We start from the raw sequence: 15,378 nt of genomic DNA on the forward strand, positions 1-15,378 counted from the left end.
AATTTTTAGATTGATTAACATTGACATTGACATTCCGTATTAAGTTCAGTGCTTTAAGTATTACATAAAAAAAATTTTCATAGAACTCGTATGACAGTCCATCTAACCCTGGATTTTTGTTCTTGTTAGCTGTTCTAATTGCTTGATATATTTCATGAGTTTCAATGTCCTTCGCCAAATTTATATTATGTTCACAGTTTTCATTTACCATAGGAGCATTCGTTCGTGTTGTTCCATTGCTTTCCAGGAGGGTTTTAAAATGGTTATTAACGAAACGATTTATTTCTACTTCATTTTCTATAATTGTGTCATTGTTCTGCATTGTTTTAATAACTGTTCTATTTTTACGACGAATGTTTAAATGAAATGTTGAAATTGGTTCGCACGCCATATATGCTGTGTTCTCCCTAACTTATTTATATCTGGTTGTAAAGTTAATATTTCTGCCTCTATTCTATTTATATTTTTTTTTGCATAGGATCATTATTATATTTGAAATAAGATTAATTTAGAACTTTTTGAAATCATTCTTGTTTTATATTGTTCTCTCTATATTTTAGTTTATTTTTCCATTTAAAGAAACTCTTCACTTTTTGTTTTGCAAATTGAGTCCACCATTCTACCCAATTGTTAAACTGAAATTCACTGTGTATCTCTGGTGTATTAATAGGCTCGATGGTCGCTGAAAGCGAATCTTTGAATATCTGCCGTTCGCAGTTTTTCTGTTATATTTTTTGAAATCTATATTCTATCTAGACGTTCTAGGTAATATATGCATATTCAATGTTCCTTTTAGAAATGTTCCCATTATCTACTACCTGTACGTGATAGTTACTGCGAGTCTAAACTGTAATCTCATTCTGTTGCCTTACCTATCTATATCGTGTTCTTCATTGTTACAATGTATCAGTCTATTTAACTTGAAATATTTTCATCGTACCGAAATATCTCGTCTACGTTATCTAAATACAGATGTGCATAACTAACTGTTTATCGTCACAGCTTAAACCGACTTTATAGGTGCAGTGTGTGTATCTGATGGTGACCTGTAACAGATATACATCTCAATCCGTCATCTAATTTTTTCAATGTATGTGCTTTTTATCTCATTACGTGCAGCTATTGCTGTACCTCTCTGCCTCTCGTCTATATTTGTTATTATATCGTAATCACTAACATTTTCTATATTTCATATTGCATTGTTACACTCTTGCATGCATACTATCAGAGCATTTATTTTTGTCGGACTTGAAATGTTCGCGACGTTTATCGTACCTATCCGTAACGATATTTCACAATTCGTCGTACCTTGAGGATTCGCCATTTCAAATTGTGTCTTTTTTATCCTCTCTCGTTCGCGATCTAGATCTTACTGGGCTTTCTGGAGTATTTTTATCATTATTTGTAATGTTGAGTTTATCACGGTGGGGATCGTGTTTTTGGGCCCTCACTTCTTACTCGCGCTGGACTTTTGATGTTTTTTTTCTTCGATTGCACTATATTATACTGACCACCTCTTGCTCTCCCACTACGCTACTTGTTCTCTTCGTAGAGGATCCGATTCTCTCAACGATTATGCTCAACGTTGACGCTTGGCTGCAGCTTCCCATCGATGTAGACACCTTTTTCTAACAGATATGGCTTTACCTGTACCAACCAACAAACTCGCTATGTACCTTTGCGCCTGATATGATGGTTAGGACTAATTATTTACTTATACCGTTTGCACACCGGTTACAATGGCTAAGCGCTGATAATATTGAATACTCACTGTATGTGTTAATATTGATTGGTGAAATACTTTTACGAATTGTTGAACTACTAATTGATGATGAACTGAGCTACTACTTCACACAATAATGTGTGCTACGGGGTTGGCTAAAGGTTTAGATTTGACCACGCGGCCTCAATCGAATACAGTATGTTCCCGTATTATGATGTTCCCGACATACACAGATTCAGCGACACGCGGTTTTCTAAATTTCATAGATCAAATATCATCGTACAATTGCTTCAAGAATGATCAGTACAATTTGCCCAGTCCAATGCAGTGTCCAGTCCAATTACATTTTTTCTAAAAAAGAATTCGCTCAAAATGAATATAAAATTATATCGTAGTTTTCTTCACGAATCGTATCAAATATAAAAATGATAAAGAGTATAAAAATACCTAATTCAATCTAAAATACCGAGCTGCCAAATGTATTTTAGCTGAAAGACGCGAAATTCGATTCATGCGAATTCCTCGGGAACGCAAAAACCGCGTATCTCGGGAACAGACTGCACCCTAAACTAAATCTTTACAGTCTTAGGTGTGTACCTCTGAATTTAAAACATATGCTTCACTGAAAATATTCGCCGTGAAACTGATTGTTTTTCTATGAACCTGCAATCGAATATCTTCGGATGTCATCGAATTTGGCTTCATGAAACGACGCTATTTCTCGGGATGTCTGGTTGCACGGTTACAGGATTTTCCAAGACACTCGTTTTTCACCGCCAAAGTTACTCCACATCACTCTGATATTTCATTTTCATCATAATAGTTTTTACTTTCTTCAGCATGATTTTCAACACTTCACCTGACAATGGGTAATGAGATCCGGATTCAAACCCCGGCGAAAAAAACGGTGGCAGCAGCCCGTTGGAGGGTTTAAAATCATGCTGAAGAAATTAAACATCTTTATTATTATGGAAATTAAATGGCAGATCGATGTGGAATAACATTTTGCACGCGGTGAATAACAATGTTTACATTCGAAACATACTTGGACAATCCTATATCGTCAATGAAATTACAATCAATATCCAATTACGAATTAGTGTTGATCAAATTCCTAGAACTGCTCAATATTTTTCTTTTTTCAGCATAACTGAGGAAAAGCTTTGTAAGTGTTTCGACAGGGTTTTCCAAGTCATTTTCGAATATAAACAAGATGTTCAAGATGTTAATCCACATCAATTTGATATTTCAGTTTCATCATAATAGGTTTTAATTTCTTCAGCATGATTTTCAACACTTGGAAACGCCTGTATCGATTTAGTGTCATCAGTTTTTGTTACAATGTACAGTTGAATTTAAATGTTCAATGCTTTAGTACTTGTTAAAGTTATTTGCTTTGTAATTCAATTAAATCACTGTCCAATAATTATTTGTTTAGGTTATTATTACAGGGTTTTCCAGGACACTTTCGAATGTGTACATAATTATTCATCACATCCAAGATGTTTATCAACAGCTGTCAAATGGTTTATTTGTTCAAAATGAAGTTTCAATTTCAACACATGATTTTCAACACTTCAGTTGAGCTTCAGGGTGTTGAAAATCATGTGGATAATATTATTGTGATGTAAATGAAATAACAGATTGATGTGGATTAGCATCTTGCACGCGGCGAATATCAATGTTTACATTCGAAAGTGACTTGGAAAACCCTTTAAGTTTTGTGTCGCATGGAAAACCGATTACATTTTTGGCCTTATCATCATTTTCGCAGTTTTTAGTGCATAATAATGTCCACGAAACGATGACCACACCATTCCTGTAGCATATTCCTTCGTTTCGCCTTTCAGATATTTTCCATTAAGATTGCTGAAAATAGAGTTTAGTCAATACTTTTTAGTTACGATGGCTCCACTGCACCGAAAACTAATGTACCTTGAATGACAATTGCTATACCACCAGGCTCCGGTAAACTTCACTGCACAATGATTGTCCCAGGTATCATTATCCGCATCAAATGTAGAAAACTTTACACTTTTAGTGCCGCTGAAAGCATCTCCGGCCGTTCCTGAGTATTTTTCTATTTTCATGACCGAATACTTTTGGCCTTCATCACCTATTTCAAAGTGATCGTATCTGGCGAACGTTTTATTCCCGTCAAAATCCTCCAGCAGTACAATCAGTTCATGTGGTTGCGACACAGTCAACTGATAAATACGATCCAAACCCAGCCAAAATTCTCCATCCAGATTTCCGAACCCATTCTTGTACTCCTTCCAATTCCGATAGAAGTTTGTGGTTCCGTCAAAACGATGCTGTATCACAATCCAGCCGCCTGATTCGTACTCTTGATCGCACAGCACAGTAATTGGCTCTTTAAATGGCTTTTCAGGTTGTATTTTATATACACCAGAAGAAGCAAATGGTGCAGCATTGCAAGATTTATAAACATTTTCGTTTATTTCGTTTTCTTTCTCCTTGTTTTGTACATAATTTTCAATCCTGCAATTTATTTCCTTATAGCTTTTTTCCAATGCATCGTCCTTCAGTTTAATATGATCTTCTAGCTGTATTAGTTTTGTCATGATCATTTCAAACGCAAAACCTCCTTTTACATCACTCGATGTTTCGGCACTTGAGTCACATTGCACACCGACCGTTGTGCAAAACAGAGCAAAATGAACCAGCAAATTTAACTTGCACATGTTGATAACACTGATCACACCATACAAATGACGCTCGTGGCCAAATGTTAACTAGTTTTAGAGTGCTCCTATCAAATAAAACGTATACTTTCGATGACCTTGAAAACAAACTATTAAACTGTTGATATTTTTTTCTGCTCGAGAGCAATAAATGTGAATTAAGATCTCAATGTTCAATTTGAATAATTAAGCAGCAACATGAATTAAGTATTATTATATGAAATCACAAGCGTATAAATAAGGAGTTTTTAAATAAAATAATTAGCGTACATCATTGGCACTTACTGCCCCGCAAACCATACGACAAAGCAGACTCCGGTGCTTATCATTTAGCTTCTTTTGTTTTTATTCATAGTCTTGCGCCATGGTGGGGATTCACAATATCGTTCTTAACTCTGCACCTAACTGGATTTCTCATTTAAGACAAAAGTTTTGCCGTCGATGATTTATTTTTGTCCATTTTTTTAATAATAATAATAATTAAGACAAAAGTTTTGCCGTCGATGATTTATTTTTGTCCATTTTTTAATAATATTTTTTCCTATATAAAAGTTTTACGATATGTGTATAACACGATGCTCAGCTGGTTTATGCTAAAAGAACAAAAAATAGTTGACATCTATTTGTCACTATTTTGACAAAAGTATTGTGATCAGATTCTAAAATAATATATATTTCCGTTTTCCGTTTCCGTTAAAAATCATCTCTAAATTTCTCGTCCTCATGGTGATAACGTTACTTAGATTGTTCTCGGTTTGATAATAAGATAGATTCATTCAGAATTGAATAGTATAGTTAGTAATAAAAATATGCGTAACCTTTAAGGCAGACATACAGATTAAAGAATTGATTTGAATTGAACTGATTGTGATTAATATATTGATGAACACAAATCATGCAATCGAGCCATAAGAGTAAACCACAAACAATATTAGGAGAAAATTTAGAACCTTAAACTACAACAGGTCAGTTTCTTCGAGTCGTTTGAAAGATGCTTTTAAAATATTCTATATATTATCCAAATTCGTGAATATTATTCCATGCGTGTAAGTTTTATTAGCATTCTATTTATCATTGTTCACATTTGTGTTGCTATACCCACTCAAGCTTGCAGCCATTTGGGCCTTATCATCATTTTTGCCATTTTTAGTGAGTGATAGTATCCCCGGAACGTTTTCCATACCATCCCTGTTGCATATTCTGTAGTTTCGCCTCGCAAGTACTGCCCATTCAGATTGCTGTAACGAAAATATATTATTGCACGGACACATTAATTATATGCTGTTTTTACACTTTCTCCATGCATTACCTAGCGTGGCAAGCGCTATACCACCAGGCTCCTGTGTAGGTCACTGCACAGCTATCCTTCCATGTATCATTGTCGGAATCTTGAGTGGAAAACTTCATCCCTTTCACATTCCCTAAGGAATCACCCGCAGGTCCTGAGAAGCCTTCTATTTTACTAAGCATGTACATCTGGTTCTCGTCAGCAATCTCAAACTGATCGTATCTGGCGAACGTTTTGTTGCCGTCGAAATCCTCCAGCAGTACAACCAGTTCATGTGGCTGCGATACAGTCAACTGATAAATACGATCCAAACCCAACCAAAACTCTCCGTCCAGATTTCCGAACCCATTCTTGTACTCCTTCCAGTTACGATAGAAGTTTGTCGATCCGTCAAAACGATGCTGTATCACAATCCAGCCGCCTGATTCGTACTCTTGATCGCACAGCACAGTAATTGGCTCTTTAAATGGCTTTTCAGGCTGTATCATGTAAACTCCAGTAGTGGGTGTCTCCTTACAGGAGCTGTAAACATCGTCTTTGGTCCCGTTGAACACCGGAAGGGTTGTTGTATTGCACTTTTGCTGCATTAAACTATCAATCTTAGAGCTCAAATCGTACAGTTTACTTTGCAGTTGAACATCTTTCTCGATGATGAGATGGCCTAATAAATTTAGCTCATTCATCACCAAGCCTAATGCATAGCCACAATGCTCTACTCCCCAATTAAACGAATTGCTTACATTTTGTGCAAGCAATCCGTCACAAGAAATCAGCAAAACAATCCCTAAACACGTTTTAAACATGATTCCACTGGTCAGAATAAAACAGTACTAATTTGAACCCAAGCAAACGTTTTATTTATATATTTTTGCTTCAACCCGTGTCATCGTTTCTCAATGAATTTCACGAAAAGACCCCAACAGTGATAAGACCTTGCAATCTTATCTGAATGTGTATTTGCTTTTTCCATGTTAGCTTCCAGCAAACTCAAAACCCCCTTTTTAAACGCTGGAAATTGCAACAGAACATTGGTGGAATGATAATCAATCTGATCTCTTCTTGTAAACACAATGAATGTCTAAGATTGGTACCCTCTATTACTGGCGGATGCAAGTCTAGAGCTATTTGCGGGGATTTTTTGTAGATGAATGTTTTGGCTTTTGTTTTATTCATGTAAAGGTTTTATACTTTTTTTCGGCTAGGGACCTACATAAGGCAATGGATTTTTTTTAGATATCAAAGGAAATTGCTTAAGCTCTTTTCAATCGGATACAAAATCAAATCAGATTATAGCTGAGTTGTGTTTTATTTAACTTTAGAAATACAAATATTATAAGTACGGAGGAATGAATCTCAAAATTGGAATTATTACCCTTTTACGACACTGTTCTTGAAGCTTTTATTTTTCCATAAACTAACTACATTATGTTCAAAGTTGGAAACAACACGTGTGTTATAATTAACATAAAAGATAATATATGTTTTGTAAACTTTTTATTTAAGCTCACCATGTATGTATGTATTCATTTTGAGCTAGACAGCATGTCACGTACAACCAATTTTCCCATTTTTCAAACTCACTAGCTAATACCGTTTGATCATTACTTCACATTAGGTCTTATCATCATTTTTGAAGATTTTAAAGCATAATGATGTCCTCGGAAAGTAAACCATCCCATGCTAGTAGCATATTCTTTCGTTTCTCCACGTAAATATTTTCCATTAAGGTTACTGAAATAATGTAAAACAGTGAAAAATTGCTAGTTACTAGTCAACCAAATATTTGCAACAAACTGGGATAAAGTGCTTCCCCTCTTCCACACGTTACCTTTTGTGGCAAGCTCCATACCACCAGGCTCCCGTATATGATACTGCACAATTGTCGTTCCACACATCATTATCAGAATCGTAAGTGGAGAATTTCATTCCTTTAGCATTTTGTAAAGAATCTCCAGCCGTTCCGGAATACTCGCCTATGTTGGTGAGAGCATACTTCGCGCTTTCGTTGCTAATCTCAAACTGTTCGTATCTGGCGAACGTTTTGTTGCCGTCGAAATCCTCCAGCAGTACAACCAGCTCATGTTGTTGCGACACAGTCAACTGATAAATACGATCCAAACCCAACCAAAACTCTCCGTCCAGATTTCCGAACCCATTCTTGTACTCGTCCCAGTTACGATAGAAGTTTGTCGATCCGTCAAAACGATGCTGTATCACAATCCAGCCGCCTGATTCGTACTCTTGATCACACAATACAGTTATCGGCTGTTTGAAAGGTTTCTCCGGACGAATGTTATATACACCGGAAGCAGTAAAAGGCACCTTATTGCACGATTTGTAAACATTTCTATGATCCTCGAAGTTTATTGTTCCATTTGATGCATTGCAACTACTCTGAAAGAGCTGGTACTGCCTGAGCTGATTATTCGTCACCAATAGTTTTTGTTCGGTTACAACATTTGTGAGATCACGTTGGATTACGGTTAGGTTGTGTGCAATATATCTTGCGCTCAATCCTAACTGGTGTACAGTTTCTCCAGTTTGCTGCGCAATCCAGGCTAAATTCTCGACCGCCGTTACCAGATTATCAATTCTGGAATTCAGAATGGTTATCTTCTCCTCTGTTTGAAGGTTACTTTCAACGAGATGATGTTCTAATATTTGTAGTTTTGCCATAACCAATTCAAAACCAAACCTGTTTAAGGATACACTCGTTGGTGTGCCTGTTGCTTCACTTTGCACTTTAAAAACGTTGTATAACAGAATCCAAGTTAACAAAAGTGTCTTTCGGAACATGTCGATGTTTCTTGCTCAAGCTGACGTATGAAACTGGTTATACAAGCCCAACGGACGCTGGATCTTCTGAGATCGTTTTTTAATCTTCAGAAGAAACGGCTTGGCCGTTTTGCAAGGGTATTTGTTGCAAAAGAAAAAAACAAATGCGTTGAATCATTGACCTTGAGAACATAGGGTAAAGGGGAGCTAAATTGCTCAACGCATGTTGGGAACAGCATATCACATAAAAAGAAGCATTCAAACGTAGATTTTTTAATTTCACATGGAATTCATAATTCATAGTTCAATAGTTGATCACTTTTTAGTAGGCATACTTTTTAGTTGAACGCTCGACAGTTGGCTGACGATAGTTGGAGTTCAATTAAAAAGCACGCGTTTGTATAGGAAACACTGGTTTTGAAAATTTTACAAATATCTCATGGCTTGCTTCCAGAAATTCCAATTTTTTTTTGTATAAAAACACGTGCCAACTGAAAAAATGAACACAAAAAAGACATATTAATTAAAAACTTTGCTTCGCTTACAGCTACATCAAACAAGAATAATAATAATAAGTATAATAATAAAAATTAGTATAATAATAAAAATAAGTATAATAATAATAATAATAATAATAATAATAATAATAATAATAATAATAAAAATAATAATAATAATAATAATAATAATAATAAAAATAATAATAAAAATAATAATAAATAATAATAATAATAATAATAATAATAATAATAATAATAATAATAATAATAATAATAATAATAATAATGATAATAATAATAATAATAATAATAATAATAATAATAATAATAATAATAATATTTTTAATAATAATAAAAAAATAATAATTATAATACTATAAACAATAATAATAAAAATAATAATAATAATAATAATAAAAATAATGATAATAACACTAACAATATTAATCAAAATAAAAAAAAAAAATAATAATAATAATAATAATAATAATAATAATAATAATAATATTAATAATAATAATTATAATTAAAATAATAATTATTATAACAATTATTATTTATTTCAGTAACTTATCATGATTTCTTTCAGCAATCACTGTACATTCTACCTGCCGAATCAAATCGCATTTTACAGATGGCGCTGCTACTGGTAGAGAGAACTTTAAAATTTCCTGCAGTTCTATTTTTATTATCTTGATTGGAAATATTTAATCAAACATTATGTCAGTCTATGTTGCAGAAAGTGATTTATTGTATAAATATTTATCCGTCGCATGATGAACATTCTCATATTGAACTAATATTCATTACATACAGTCTGTTCCCGAGTTACGCGGTTCTCGACTTACGCGGATTCAGAGATACGCGGTTTTCTAAATTTGAAAGACCATATGTCAATTCACCATATGTCATGTCAACCATATAATTCATTTTTGCTTACAAATTGAAACCGCTTAAAAGCCAGAAATATTAGAATTTTTCACACAAATCATATCAAATAAGTGATAAAGTGTATAAAAGTACTAAATAAAATCAAAAACTCTGAGTATTTAATAGTATTTTTATTCAAAGAATGAGAAATTCGACATACGCGGATATTCGAGTAACGTGGATTCGCCGGGAACGCAGAAACCGCGTAACTCGGGAACAGACTGTATTTATAGCCAATCGATCCGTCTAACCACCCATGAATGTTCTGTTTGACGGCTCAAATAGACATAGAGCTACAATATCTCGCGCGACAATAAGTAGCTCAAAATTTCACTCTGTGTAGATCATAGTAGCTAAATTTGACCTAGTCAACCTGCATGTATTTAGTTTAAAACACAAAAAAAGTAAAATGTGTTAAAATTTATTTTTTTGAGTTTGTATTAAGTCTGGCTCATAAAAAAAACTGGATAATTTGATTGTTTCGGACGAAGCAGGAATGTCGCGCGAGACAAGTAGCTCTGTTTGCAAAATTGAGCTACTTTTTGTCGCATGAGTCGTCGAACGAGAAAAGGAAGGGTAGAAAAAATGAGCGAGGTGCAGCAATATTCGAACGTCAAAAACGCTCGCCATGTTTTACGGGTACTTTCGCGAAGCACGCGGCTTCCTGTCACTGGCTAGCTGTCATCTCTGCAGAGTTCTTTTTCAGCAAATTGTCCACGAGGTAAGTTCAGATAATTTGAGGCTGCAACAATTTTCTCTGTTTATTCAGATGAGGGGTGAAAAATTACTCTACCTCAGCAAACTTGTTGAATAGGCAGTTGTTGATACGTGTTCTAATCTATATTTTTACTTGTTTCTTGTAGGTTTGTATTTTTAATTCTTCACACAACTCCCGGCTATGCCCCGCTACCGTCTGCCGCCCGAGGGCTGCGGTAGGATAGACCGATGATGTGACTTCTGATCAAAACTTGTTTGATTTCGTTGCTAGGGTCTATCCTCACACGAGTTGAAACATGGGGGCATATCGATACGTCCAGGAGCTGTACCGCAAAAAGCAGAGCGATGTGATGCGCTACCTGCTGCGTATCCGCGTTTGGCAGTACCGCCAAATGACCAGATTCCACCGTGCACCGCGTCCGTCGCGCCCGGACAAGGCACGCCGTCTCGGATACAAGGCCAAGCAGGGCTTCTCCATCTTCCGTATTCGTGTCCGTCGTGGTGGCCGCAAACGCCCGGTCCCCAAGGGTTGCACGTACGGCAAGCCCAAGAGCCATGGTGTCAACCAGCTCAAGCCGTACCGCTGCCTGCAGTCCGTCGCTGAGGTAAGTGGCCAGTGCCCCCATACCGGTGTTTCGTGTTATGTATTTAGCCGTTTGAAACATCGGCTAATCGTTTTAATGATGATAAAATTCCGATTTCACGAGATGATCAAGAATCATATGATCCGTACTCTTCCTTGGATGTCTGAACATTTACACGACCTAACCTCACAAATGTGCACGTGTGATATGTTGGTTCGCACTCTCATAGTAGATTTTCTCATTCATTCATCTCATCGACAGGAACGTGTCGGTCGCCGGCTGGGAGGTCTGCGCGTGCTGAACTCGTACTGGGTTGCTCAGGACGCTGCCCATAAGTACTTTGAGGTCATCATGGTCGATCCCGCCCACAACGCTATCCGTCGTGACCCGAACGTTAACTGGATCTGTAACGCCGTGCACAAGCATCGTGAACTTCGTGGTCTCACTTCCGCTGGAAAGAGTTCGCGTGGTTTGGGCAAGGGCTACCGCTACTCCCAGACCATTGGTGGATCCCGTCGCGCCTGCTGGCGTCGTCGTAACCGTCTGCACCTGCGACGTTACCGTTAAGATGTGTCGCACTCTAGTGTGGCAGGTTTGGTGGATTTTTGAAACGCAAGTTGTAATTTCTATCCACAACGTAATAAACATCTGATGAAAACATCTAAATGTAATAAGTTTCGAAGTACCCTTGAACTTTGCGAAAGAAAGTGCATGGTTCCTTGTTTTTAAAAAGAGCTTGCAAATGAAAATGATCGTTAATCACTAGGTAGATTCATTGAACTAGTTAATCAATACATCTTTAAAAACTTAAAGGGCTTTGATTGTAACGGTTGGCATGCTCTCACAACGCATTCAAATTCGTTAAGTGTTTCTCTTGTTGGCTTCCTGGCGACGGAGCAGCACATCGTTGTGACGTGAGCCGGTCAGTAAGTTTATTCCAACTTTTATTTATATTCATTTTACCAAAAACACACACATTGAAAGTAATATGTAGCACAGAAAGAAGTAAAAACCATTTTCGAGTTGATTTTAAGCAAAGCTTTTGTGCTAACATTACAGTAGAGTAACATACGGAATTTACGAAACATACTCACAATGAAAACTTCGATCGTTTCATAATACAGTGGAATCACTTTTCATAACGATTTTGTCATAAGATGCTAGTCTAAATTCACAAAAAATACCTTCTTTAATAAGTAAAATCTCGCCTATTGATTGTTATCGTTTGTGTTCCTGGTACATATTTGCTCTGCCGATGTGTTGTTAAGCTTACAATTGATACGTGAGCATTATTTTTTTAATTTATCGCTCAGGCAAAAATTCGATACTAAGCATAGTGTAATATAGGACTTTAATCCTTTCCAGACAATTGCAATAATATACGTTGCACACAGTACATTCTGTTGTATCTAGCTTAACAGCTCATTTCTTCAACTAAATGTTGATAGTTGTTTCTTACAGAATAAAGGTAAGAACAATTATACAAAGCACGTGAATTATATTTTCACCAATTAAAAAAAATACCATTGAGCCCTCTTACTCCTACTTGTTGCATACCGTCAGATGTTACAGTTGTACAGATATCGGTAATATAAAAAATGTCATAAAATTAGTTGGCTTAAAATTGAAGATATGAAAAAAACAAGGATTATTCATTTTCGAACATTAGTAAAATATGCATTTAAATACCCTTTTCATTTCACCGTTCCATTAAATTGTCTTTTGAGCATTGTGTAGGATATGTAAGAAATCTTAACGAGTGAGATTTTTTATTGCTTTCACACCAGATCTTTCTGATGAAAAATTCACTGAACTTCACTGAATATCTACCTATTCAATATTTCCACCTTTTTTGTAATAGCAAATGCTTCTAATGTCCATTCTGTCGAAAATACTTGATTATAGTTTTTTTCCTGCATCATATTTACTTTAATAACAAAAAGTAAAAATAGAAATTGTTTTCATCAAATAGAATGTGATATGTTTAAATAAAAAAAATCATTCATTCTTTGAATTCCAGATCAAGAAGCGTTGCAGCCAAGGGTGTCTATTGTTCAAATGAACATATTCATTTAGAGTAACTCATTCTCCACCTAATCGGTTGCTTTTTGGCGATCAGTGAAATGAACGCGATGCATTTGGAAACTGTCACGAGACCTTGGCATCTCGGCACATGCTCAGTTAGTAGGATGCTGTTAAGGGGAATAGCTGTAGGAGAATTCGTCTCGGTCGGTCCCGCATCGGGATATGGTTTCCATCGTGAGCCAAAACGGCTGCAGCGTGGAACGGTACACCTCAGTCGCATGTTGGCGTTTGTTCGGCGGACGTGCACAGTACAGTGTACAACGACGTGTAGCCGCAATGCAATGAAAACACGTTCTCCATACCCTTTATGCTGCACGTTTTGCATGCATGTTTTGTATGGTCTGTGTAAAGGATGCTAATTAGTCGAGTGACTAGCTTTAGTTGACCACTAGGTTAAAATATATAAAGAAGCTTTAAACTGATATACAACTACGTAAACAAAAAAACAATTCCCAATGTGGGCGGGCAATAACCGTAACAGATGATTTAAATGATAATGCTCAAAACAGGACTCAGCAAACATTTGGCAAAATAATCGAGCACACTGCAAGTTTTGAGTGTGTATGAATGGCTTAGCTTTCGTTAAACATGCTAGAAGATAAAACTAGACTAATCGAGTGGATGGTGTGTATTTTAATAGCGAACGTAACATCTCTTGCTCACAATCAGTTCCACAACGCTCTGGAAAGCTAGAGGCGAAGGCATAACAGGTGCAAAATGAAACGAGTATTTTCAGGGTTCGTTTACTTCTAATGAAAGCTGCTCCGGCTGCCGCTCGATTCCACGGTAATGCGAGTAATCGGACTGAGTAGGTGGATTGGTTGGGTTTGCTCCGAACAACTATACTACTATACATACCGCACAGGAAGCATCGTTCTCTGTTTCCTTTCACCCTTGGCCCAATCGTACAGGGGAGAATTCTTTATTTTCCCATCTCACCCATTTCCCATATTGCCTCGGTGTTGCTGTTAGCGTTAACGTTTTCATGTTTCTCATGGCCGTGAAAGCGATGCATTTCTATGCAGTTTTCTTTTGCATAGCCATAATTGGTCGGCACTGCCAGACGCGAACACACCGGAGCCAAAGAAAGGCACAAAGACACACGAAAGAGCCACCATGCCGGCGTGTGTTGTCCGTTTCGTGTAAATGAAAATAATTTAATTGAAGCGAAATCGCTGCACTTTAATTAAATGCAAACAAGGCAGTGATTGTGCCGCAGATAGTATCATCGATTCAGTTTGTGCTTCTGATCATCGTTGCCGGCTGGGGGTTTTGGTTTCGAAAAGTGTGTACGCTAGAGTGAGCTTTAATATCTTTTGGATGTTTTTTAGGTCAATTACTGGGAGGTAAAACACATGAAGCTGTTGTTAAATATTATGATAATATTTAGATTTAAATGATTTTTTCGTTTAAACCATATTGAGGTTTCTGTTGTTCAGTGTAGTAAATGAAATTGTTCATTGAGTAGATAAATTATACAAAAAAAAAACAATTAAAGGACATTCGTACGAATCTTTCAACTTAAAATTTCAAAATTACCCATTGTAAGTTTGGATTGTTTGTGACCAAAAAGGGCTATACAAAACGATCATAAAAAAGGGTTCATCTGGACCGTTGCGGGAGTTGCTGTACCTTGACGACAATTAATTTAACAAGTGAGCTGGTGTCCCTTTTCCCGCAGGCATATGAAAAAAGGCCAGTACAGAACATACTTTTCTTACTGTTTTCAACGACTGATCTGCTAGTTTTAAAACTAAATTAAGAAAGTGATAAAAGTCATTCAATTATTTTAACGAACTTTAAGATGTACCTATACTAAATGAGAGATAACACTCAGCACATCATTGAAACCTTTGGTGGGGCGTTCCGTGGTCTATGCGACAGCTAAAAGCCCGCACGGTTCCGATTCCCATCCGGGACCGCATTCGCCTTAGCAAGAACTCTACTATCGGGTTGCTTGGTACCTCAAACGCTACAATTGCAGCATCTAGCTCAACATGACCGTTTATTACGCGGAAGAAGAAGAAGAATAAGACTCAGAAATACAACAGTAGAAACGTTATGACTTCAC

General features: G+C 36.4%; 4 protein-coding genes across 4 annotated transcripts; 1 reads left to right on the forward strand and 3 right to left on the reverse strand.

Annotated features, from left to right (window-relative positions):
• Nucleotides 1–3,242: 3,242 nt before the first annotated feature.
• On the reverse strand, nucleotides 3,243–4,469 carry LOC120895948 (ficolin-2-like). The gene is made up of 2 exons (XM_040299704.1): nucleotides 3,659–4,469; nucleotides 3,243–3,592 (listed from the first exon to the last, which is right to left on the reverse strand). The coding sequence occupies exons 1-2, from the start codon at nucleotides 4,426–4,428 to the stop codon at nucleotides 3,466–3,468; spliced, it is 897 nt and encodes a 298-aa protein (XP_040155638.1). The 5' UTR covers nucleotides 4,429–4,469; the 3' UTR covers nucleotides 3,243–3,465.
• A 951-nt stretch (nucleotides 4,470–5,420) lies between these two features.
• LOC120895947 (ficolin-2-like) lies at nucleotides 5,421–6,553 on the reverse strand. Its single transcript, XM_040299703.1, has 2 exons — nucleotides 5,738–6,553; nucleotides 5,421–5,666 (listed from the first exon to the last, which is right to left on the reverse strand). Exons 1-2 carry the CDS (start codon nucleotides 6,517–6,519, stop codon nucleotides 5,531–5,533), a joined length of 918 nt encoding a protein of 305 aa, XP_040155637.1. The 5' UTR covers nucleotides 6,520–6,553; the 3' UTR covers nucleotides 5,421–5,530.
• Nucleotides 6,554–6,693: 140 nt separating this feature from the next.
• On the reverse strand, nucleotides 6,694–8,575 carry LOC120895946 (microfibril-associated glycoprotein 4-like). The gene is made up of 2 exons (XM_040299702.1): nucleotides 7,545–8,575; nucleotides 6,694–7,447 (listed from the first exon to the last, which is right to left on the reverse strand). Exons 1-2 carry the CDS (start codon nucleotides 8,510–8,512, stop codon nucleotides 7,318–7,320), a joined length of 1,098 nt encoding a protein of 365 aa, XP_040155636.1. The 5' UTR covers nucleotides 8,513–8,575; the 3' UTR covers nucleotides 6,694–7,317.
• Nucleotides 8,576–10,532: 1,957 nt separating this feature from the next.
• On the forward strand, nucleotides 10,533–11,893 carry LOC120896467 (60S ribosomal protein L15). Its single transcript, XM_040300603.1, has 3 exons — nucleotides 10,533–10,642; nucleotides 10,910–11,243; nucleotides 11,484–11,893. The coding sequence occupies exons 2-3, from the start codon at nucleotides 10,935–10,937 to the stop codon at nucleotides 11,787–11,789; spliced, it is 615 nt and encodes a 204-aa protein (XP_040156537.1). The 5' UTR covers nucleotides 10,533–10,642; nucleotides 10,910–10,934; the 3' UTR covers nucleotides 11,790–11,893.
• Nucleotides 11,894–15,378: the final 3,485 nt, after the last annotated feature.

Source organism: Anopheles arabiensis, chromosome 2 (genome assembly GCF_016920715.1).
Source record: "Anopheles arabiensis isolate DONGOLA chromosome 2, AaraD3, whole genome shotgun sequence".
NCBI lineage: Eukaryota > Metazoa > Arthropoda > Insecta > Diptera > Culicidae > Anopheles > Anopheles arabiensis.

Coding starts and splice junctions, on each gene's coding strand:
- LOC120895948 (XM_040299704.1), bottom strand. CDS start 4,428: ATGTGCAAGTTAAATTTGCTGGTTCATTTTGCTCTGTTTTGCACAACG. Junction 3,593..3,658: donor TATAGCAATTGTCATTCAAG/GTACATTAGTTT, acceptor CTCTATTTTCAG/CAATCTTAATGGAAAATATC.
- LOC120895947 (XM_040299703.1), bottom strand. CDS start 6,519: ATGTTTAAAACGTGTTTAGGGATTGTTTTGCTGATTTCTTGTGACGGA. Junction 5,667..5,737: donor TATAGCGCTTGCCACGCTAG/GTAATGCATGGA, acceptor TTTTCGTTACAG/CAATCTGAATGGGCAGTACT.
- LOC120895946 (XM_040299702.1), bottom strand. CDS start 8,512: ATGTTCCGAAAGACACTTTTGTTAACTTGGATTCTGTTATACAACGTT. Junction 7,448..7,544: donor TATGGAGCTTGCCACAAAAG/GTAACGTGTGGA, acceptor ACATTATTTCAG/TAACCTTAATGGAAAATATT.
- LOC120896467 (XM_040300603.1), top strand. CDS start 10,935: ATGGGGGCATATCGATACGTCCAGGAGCTGTACCGCAAAAAGCAGAGC. Junction 11,244..11,483: donor GCCTGCAGTCCGTCGCTGAG/GTAAGTGGCCAG, acceptor TCTCATCGACAG/GAACGTGTCGGTCGCCGGCT.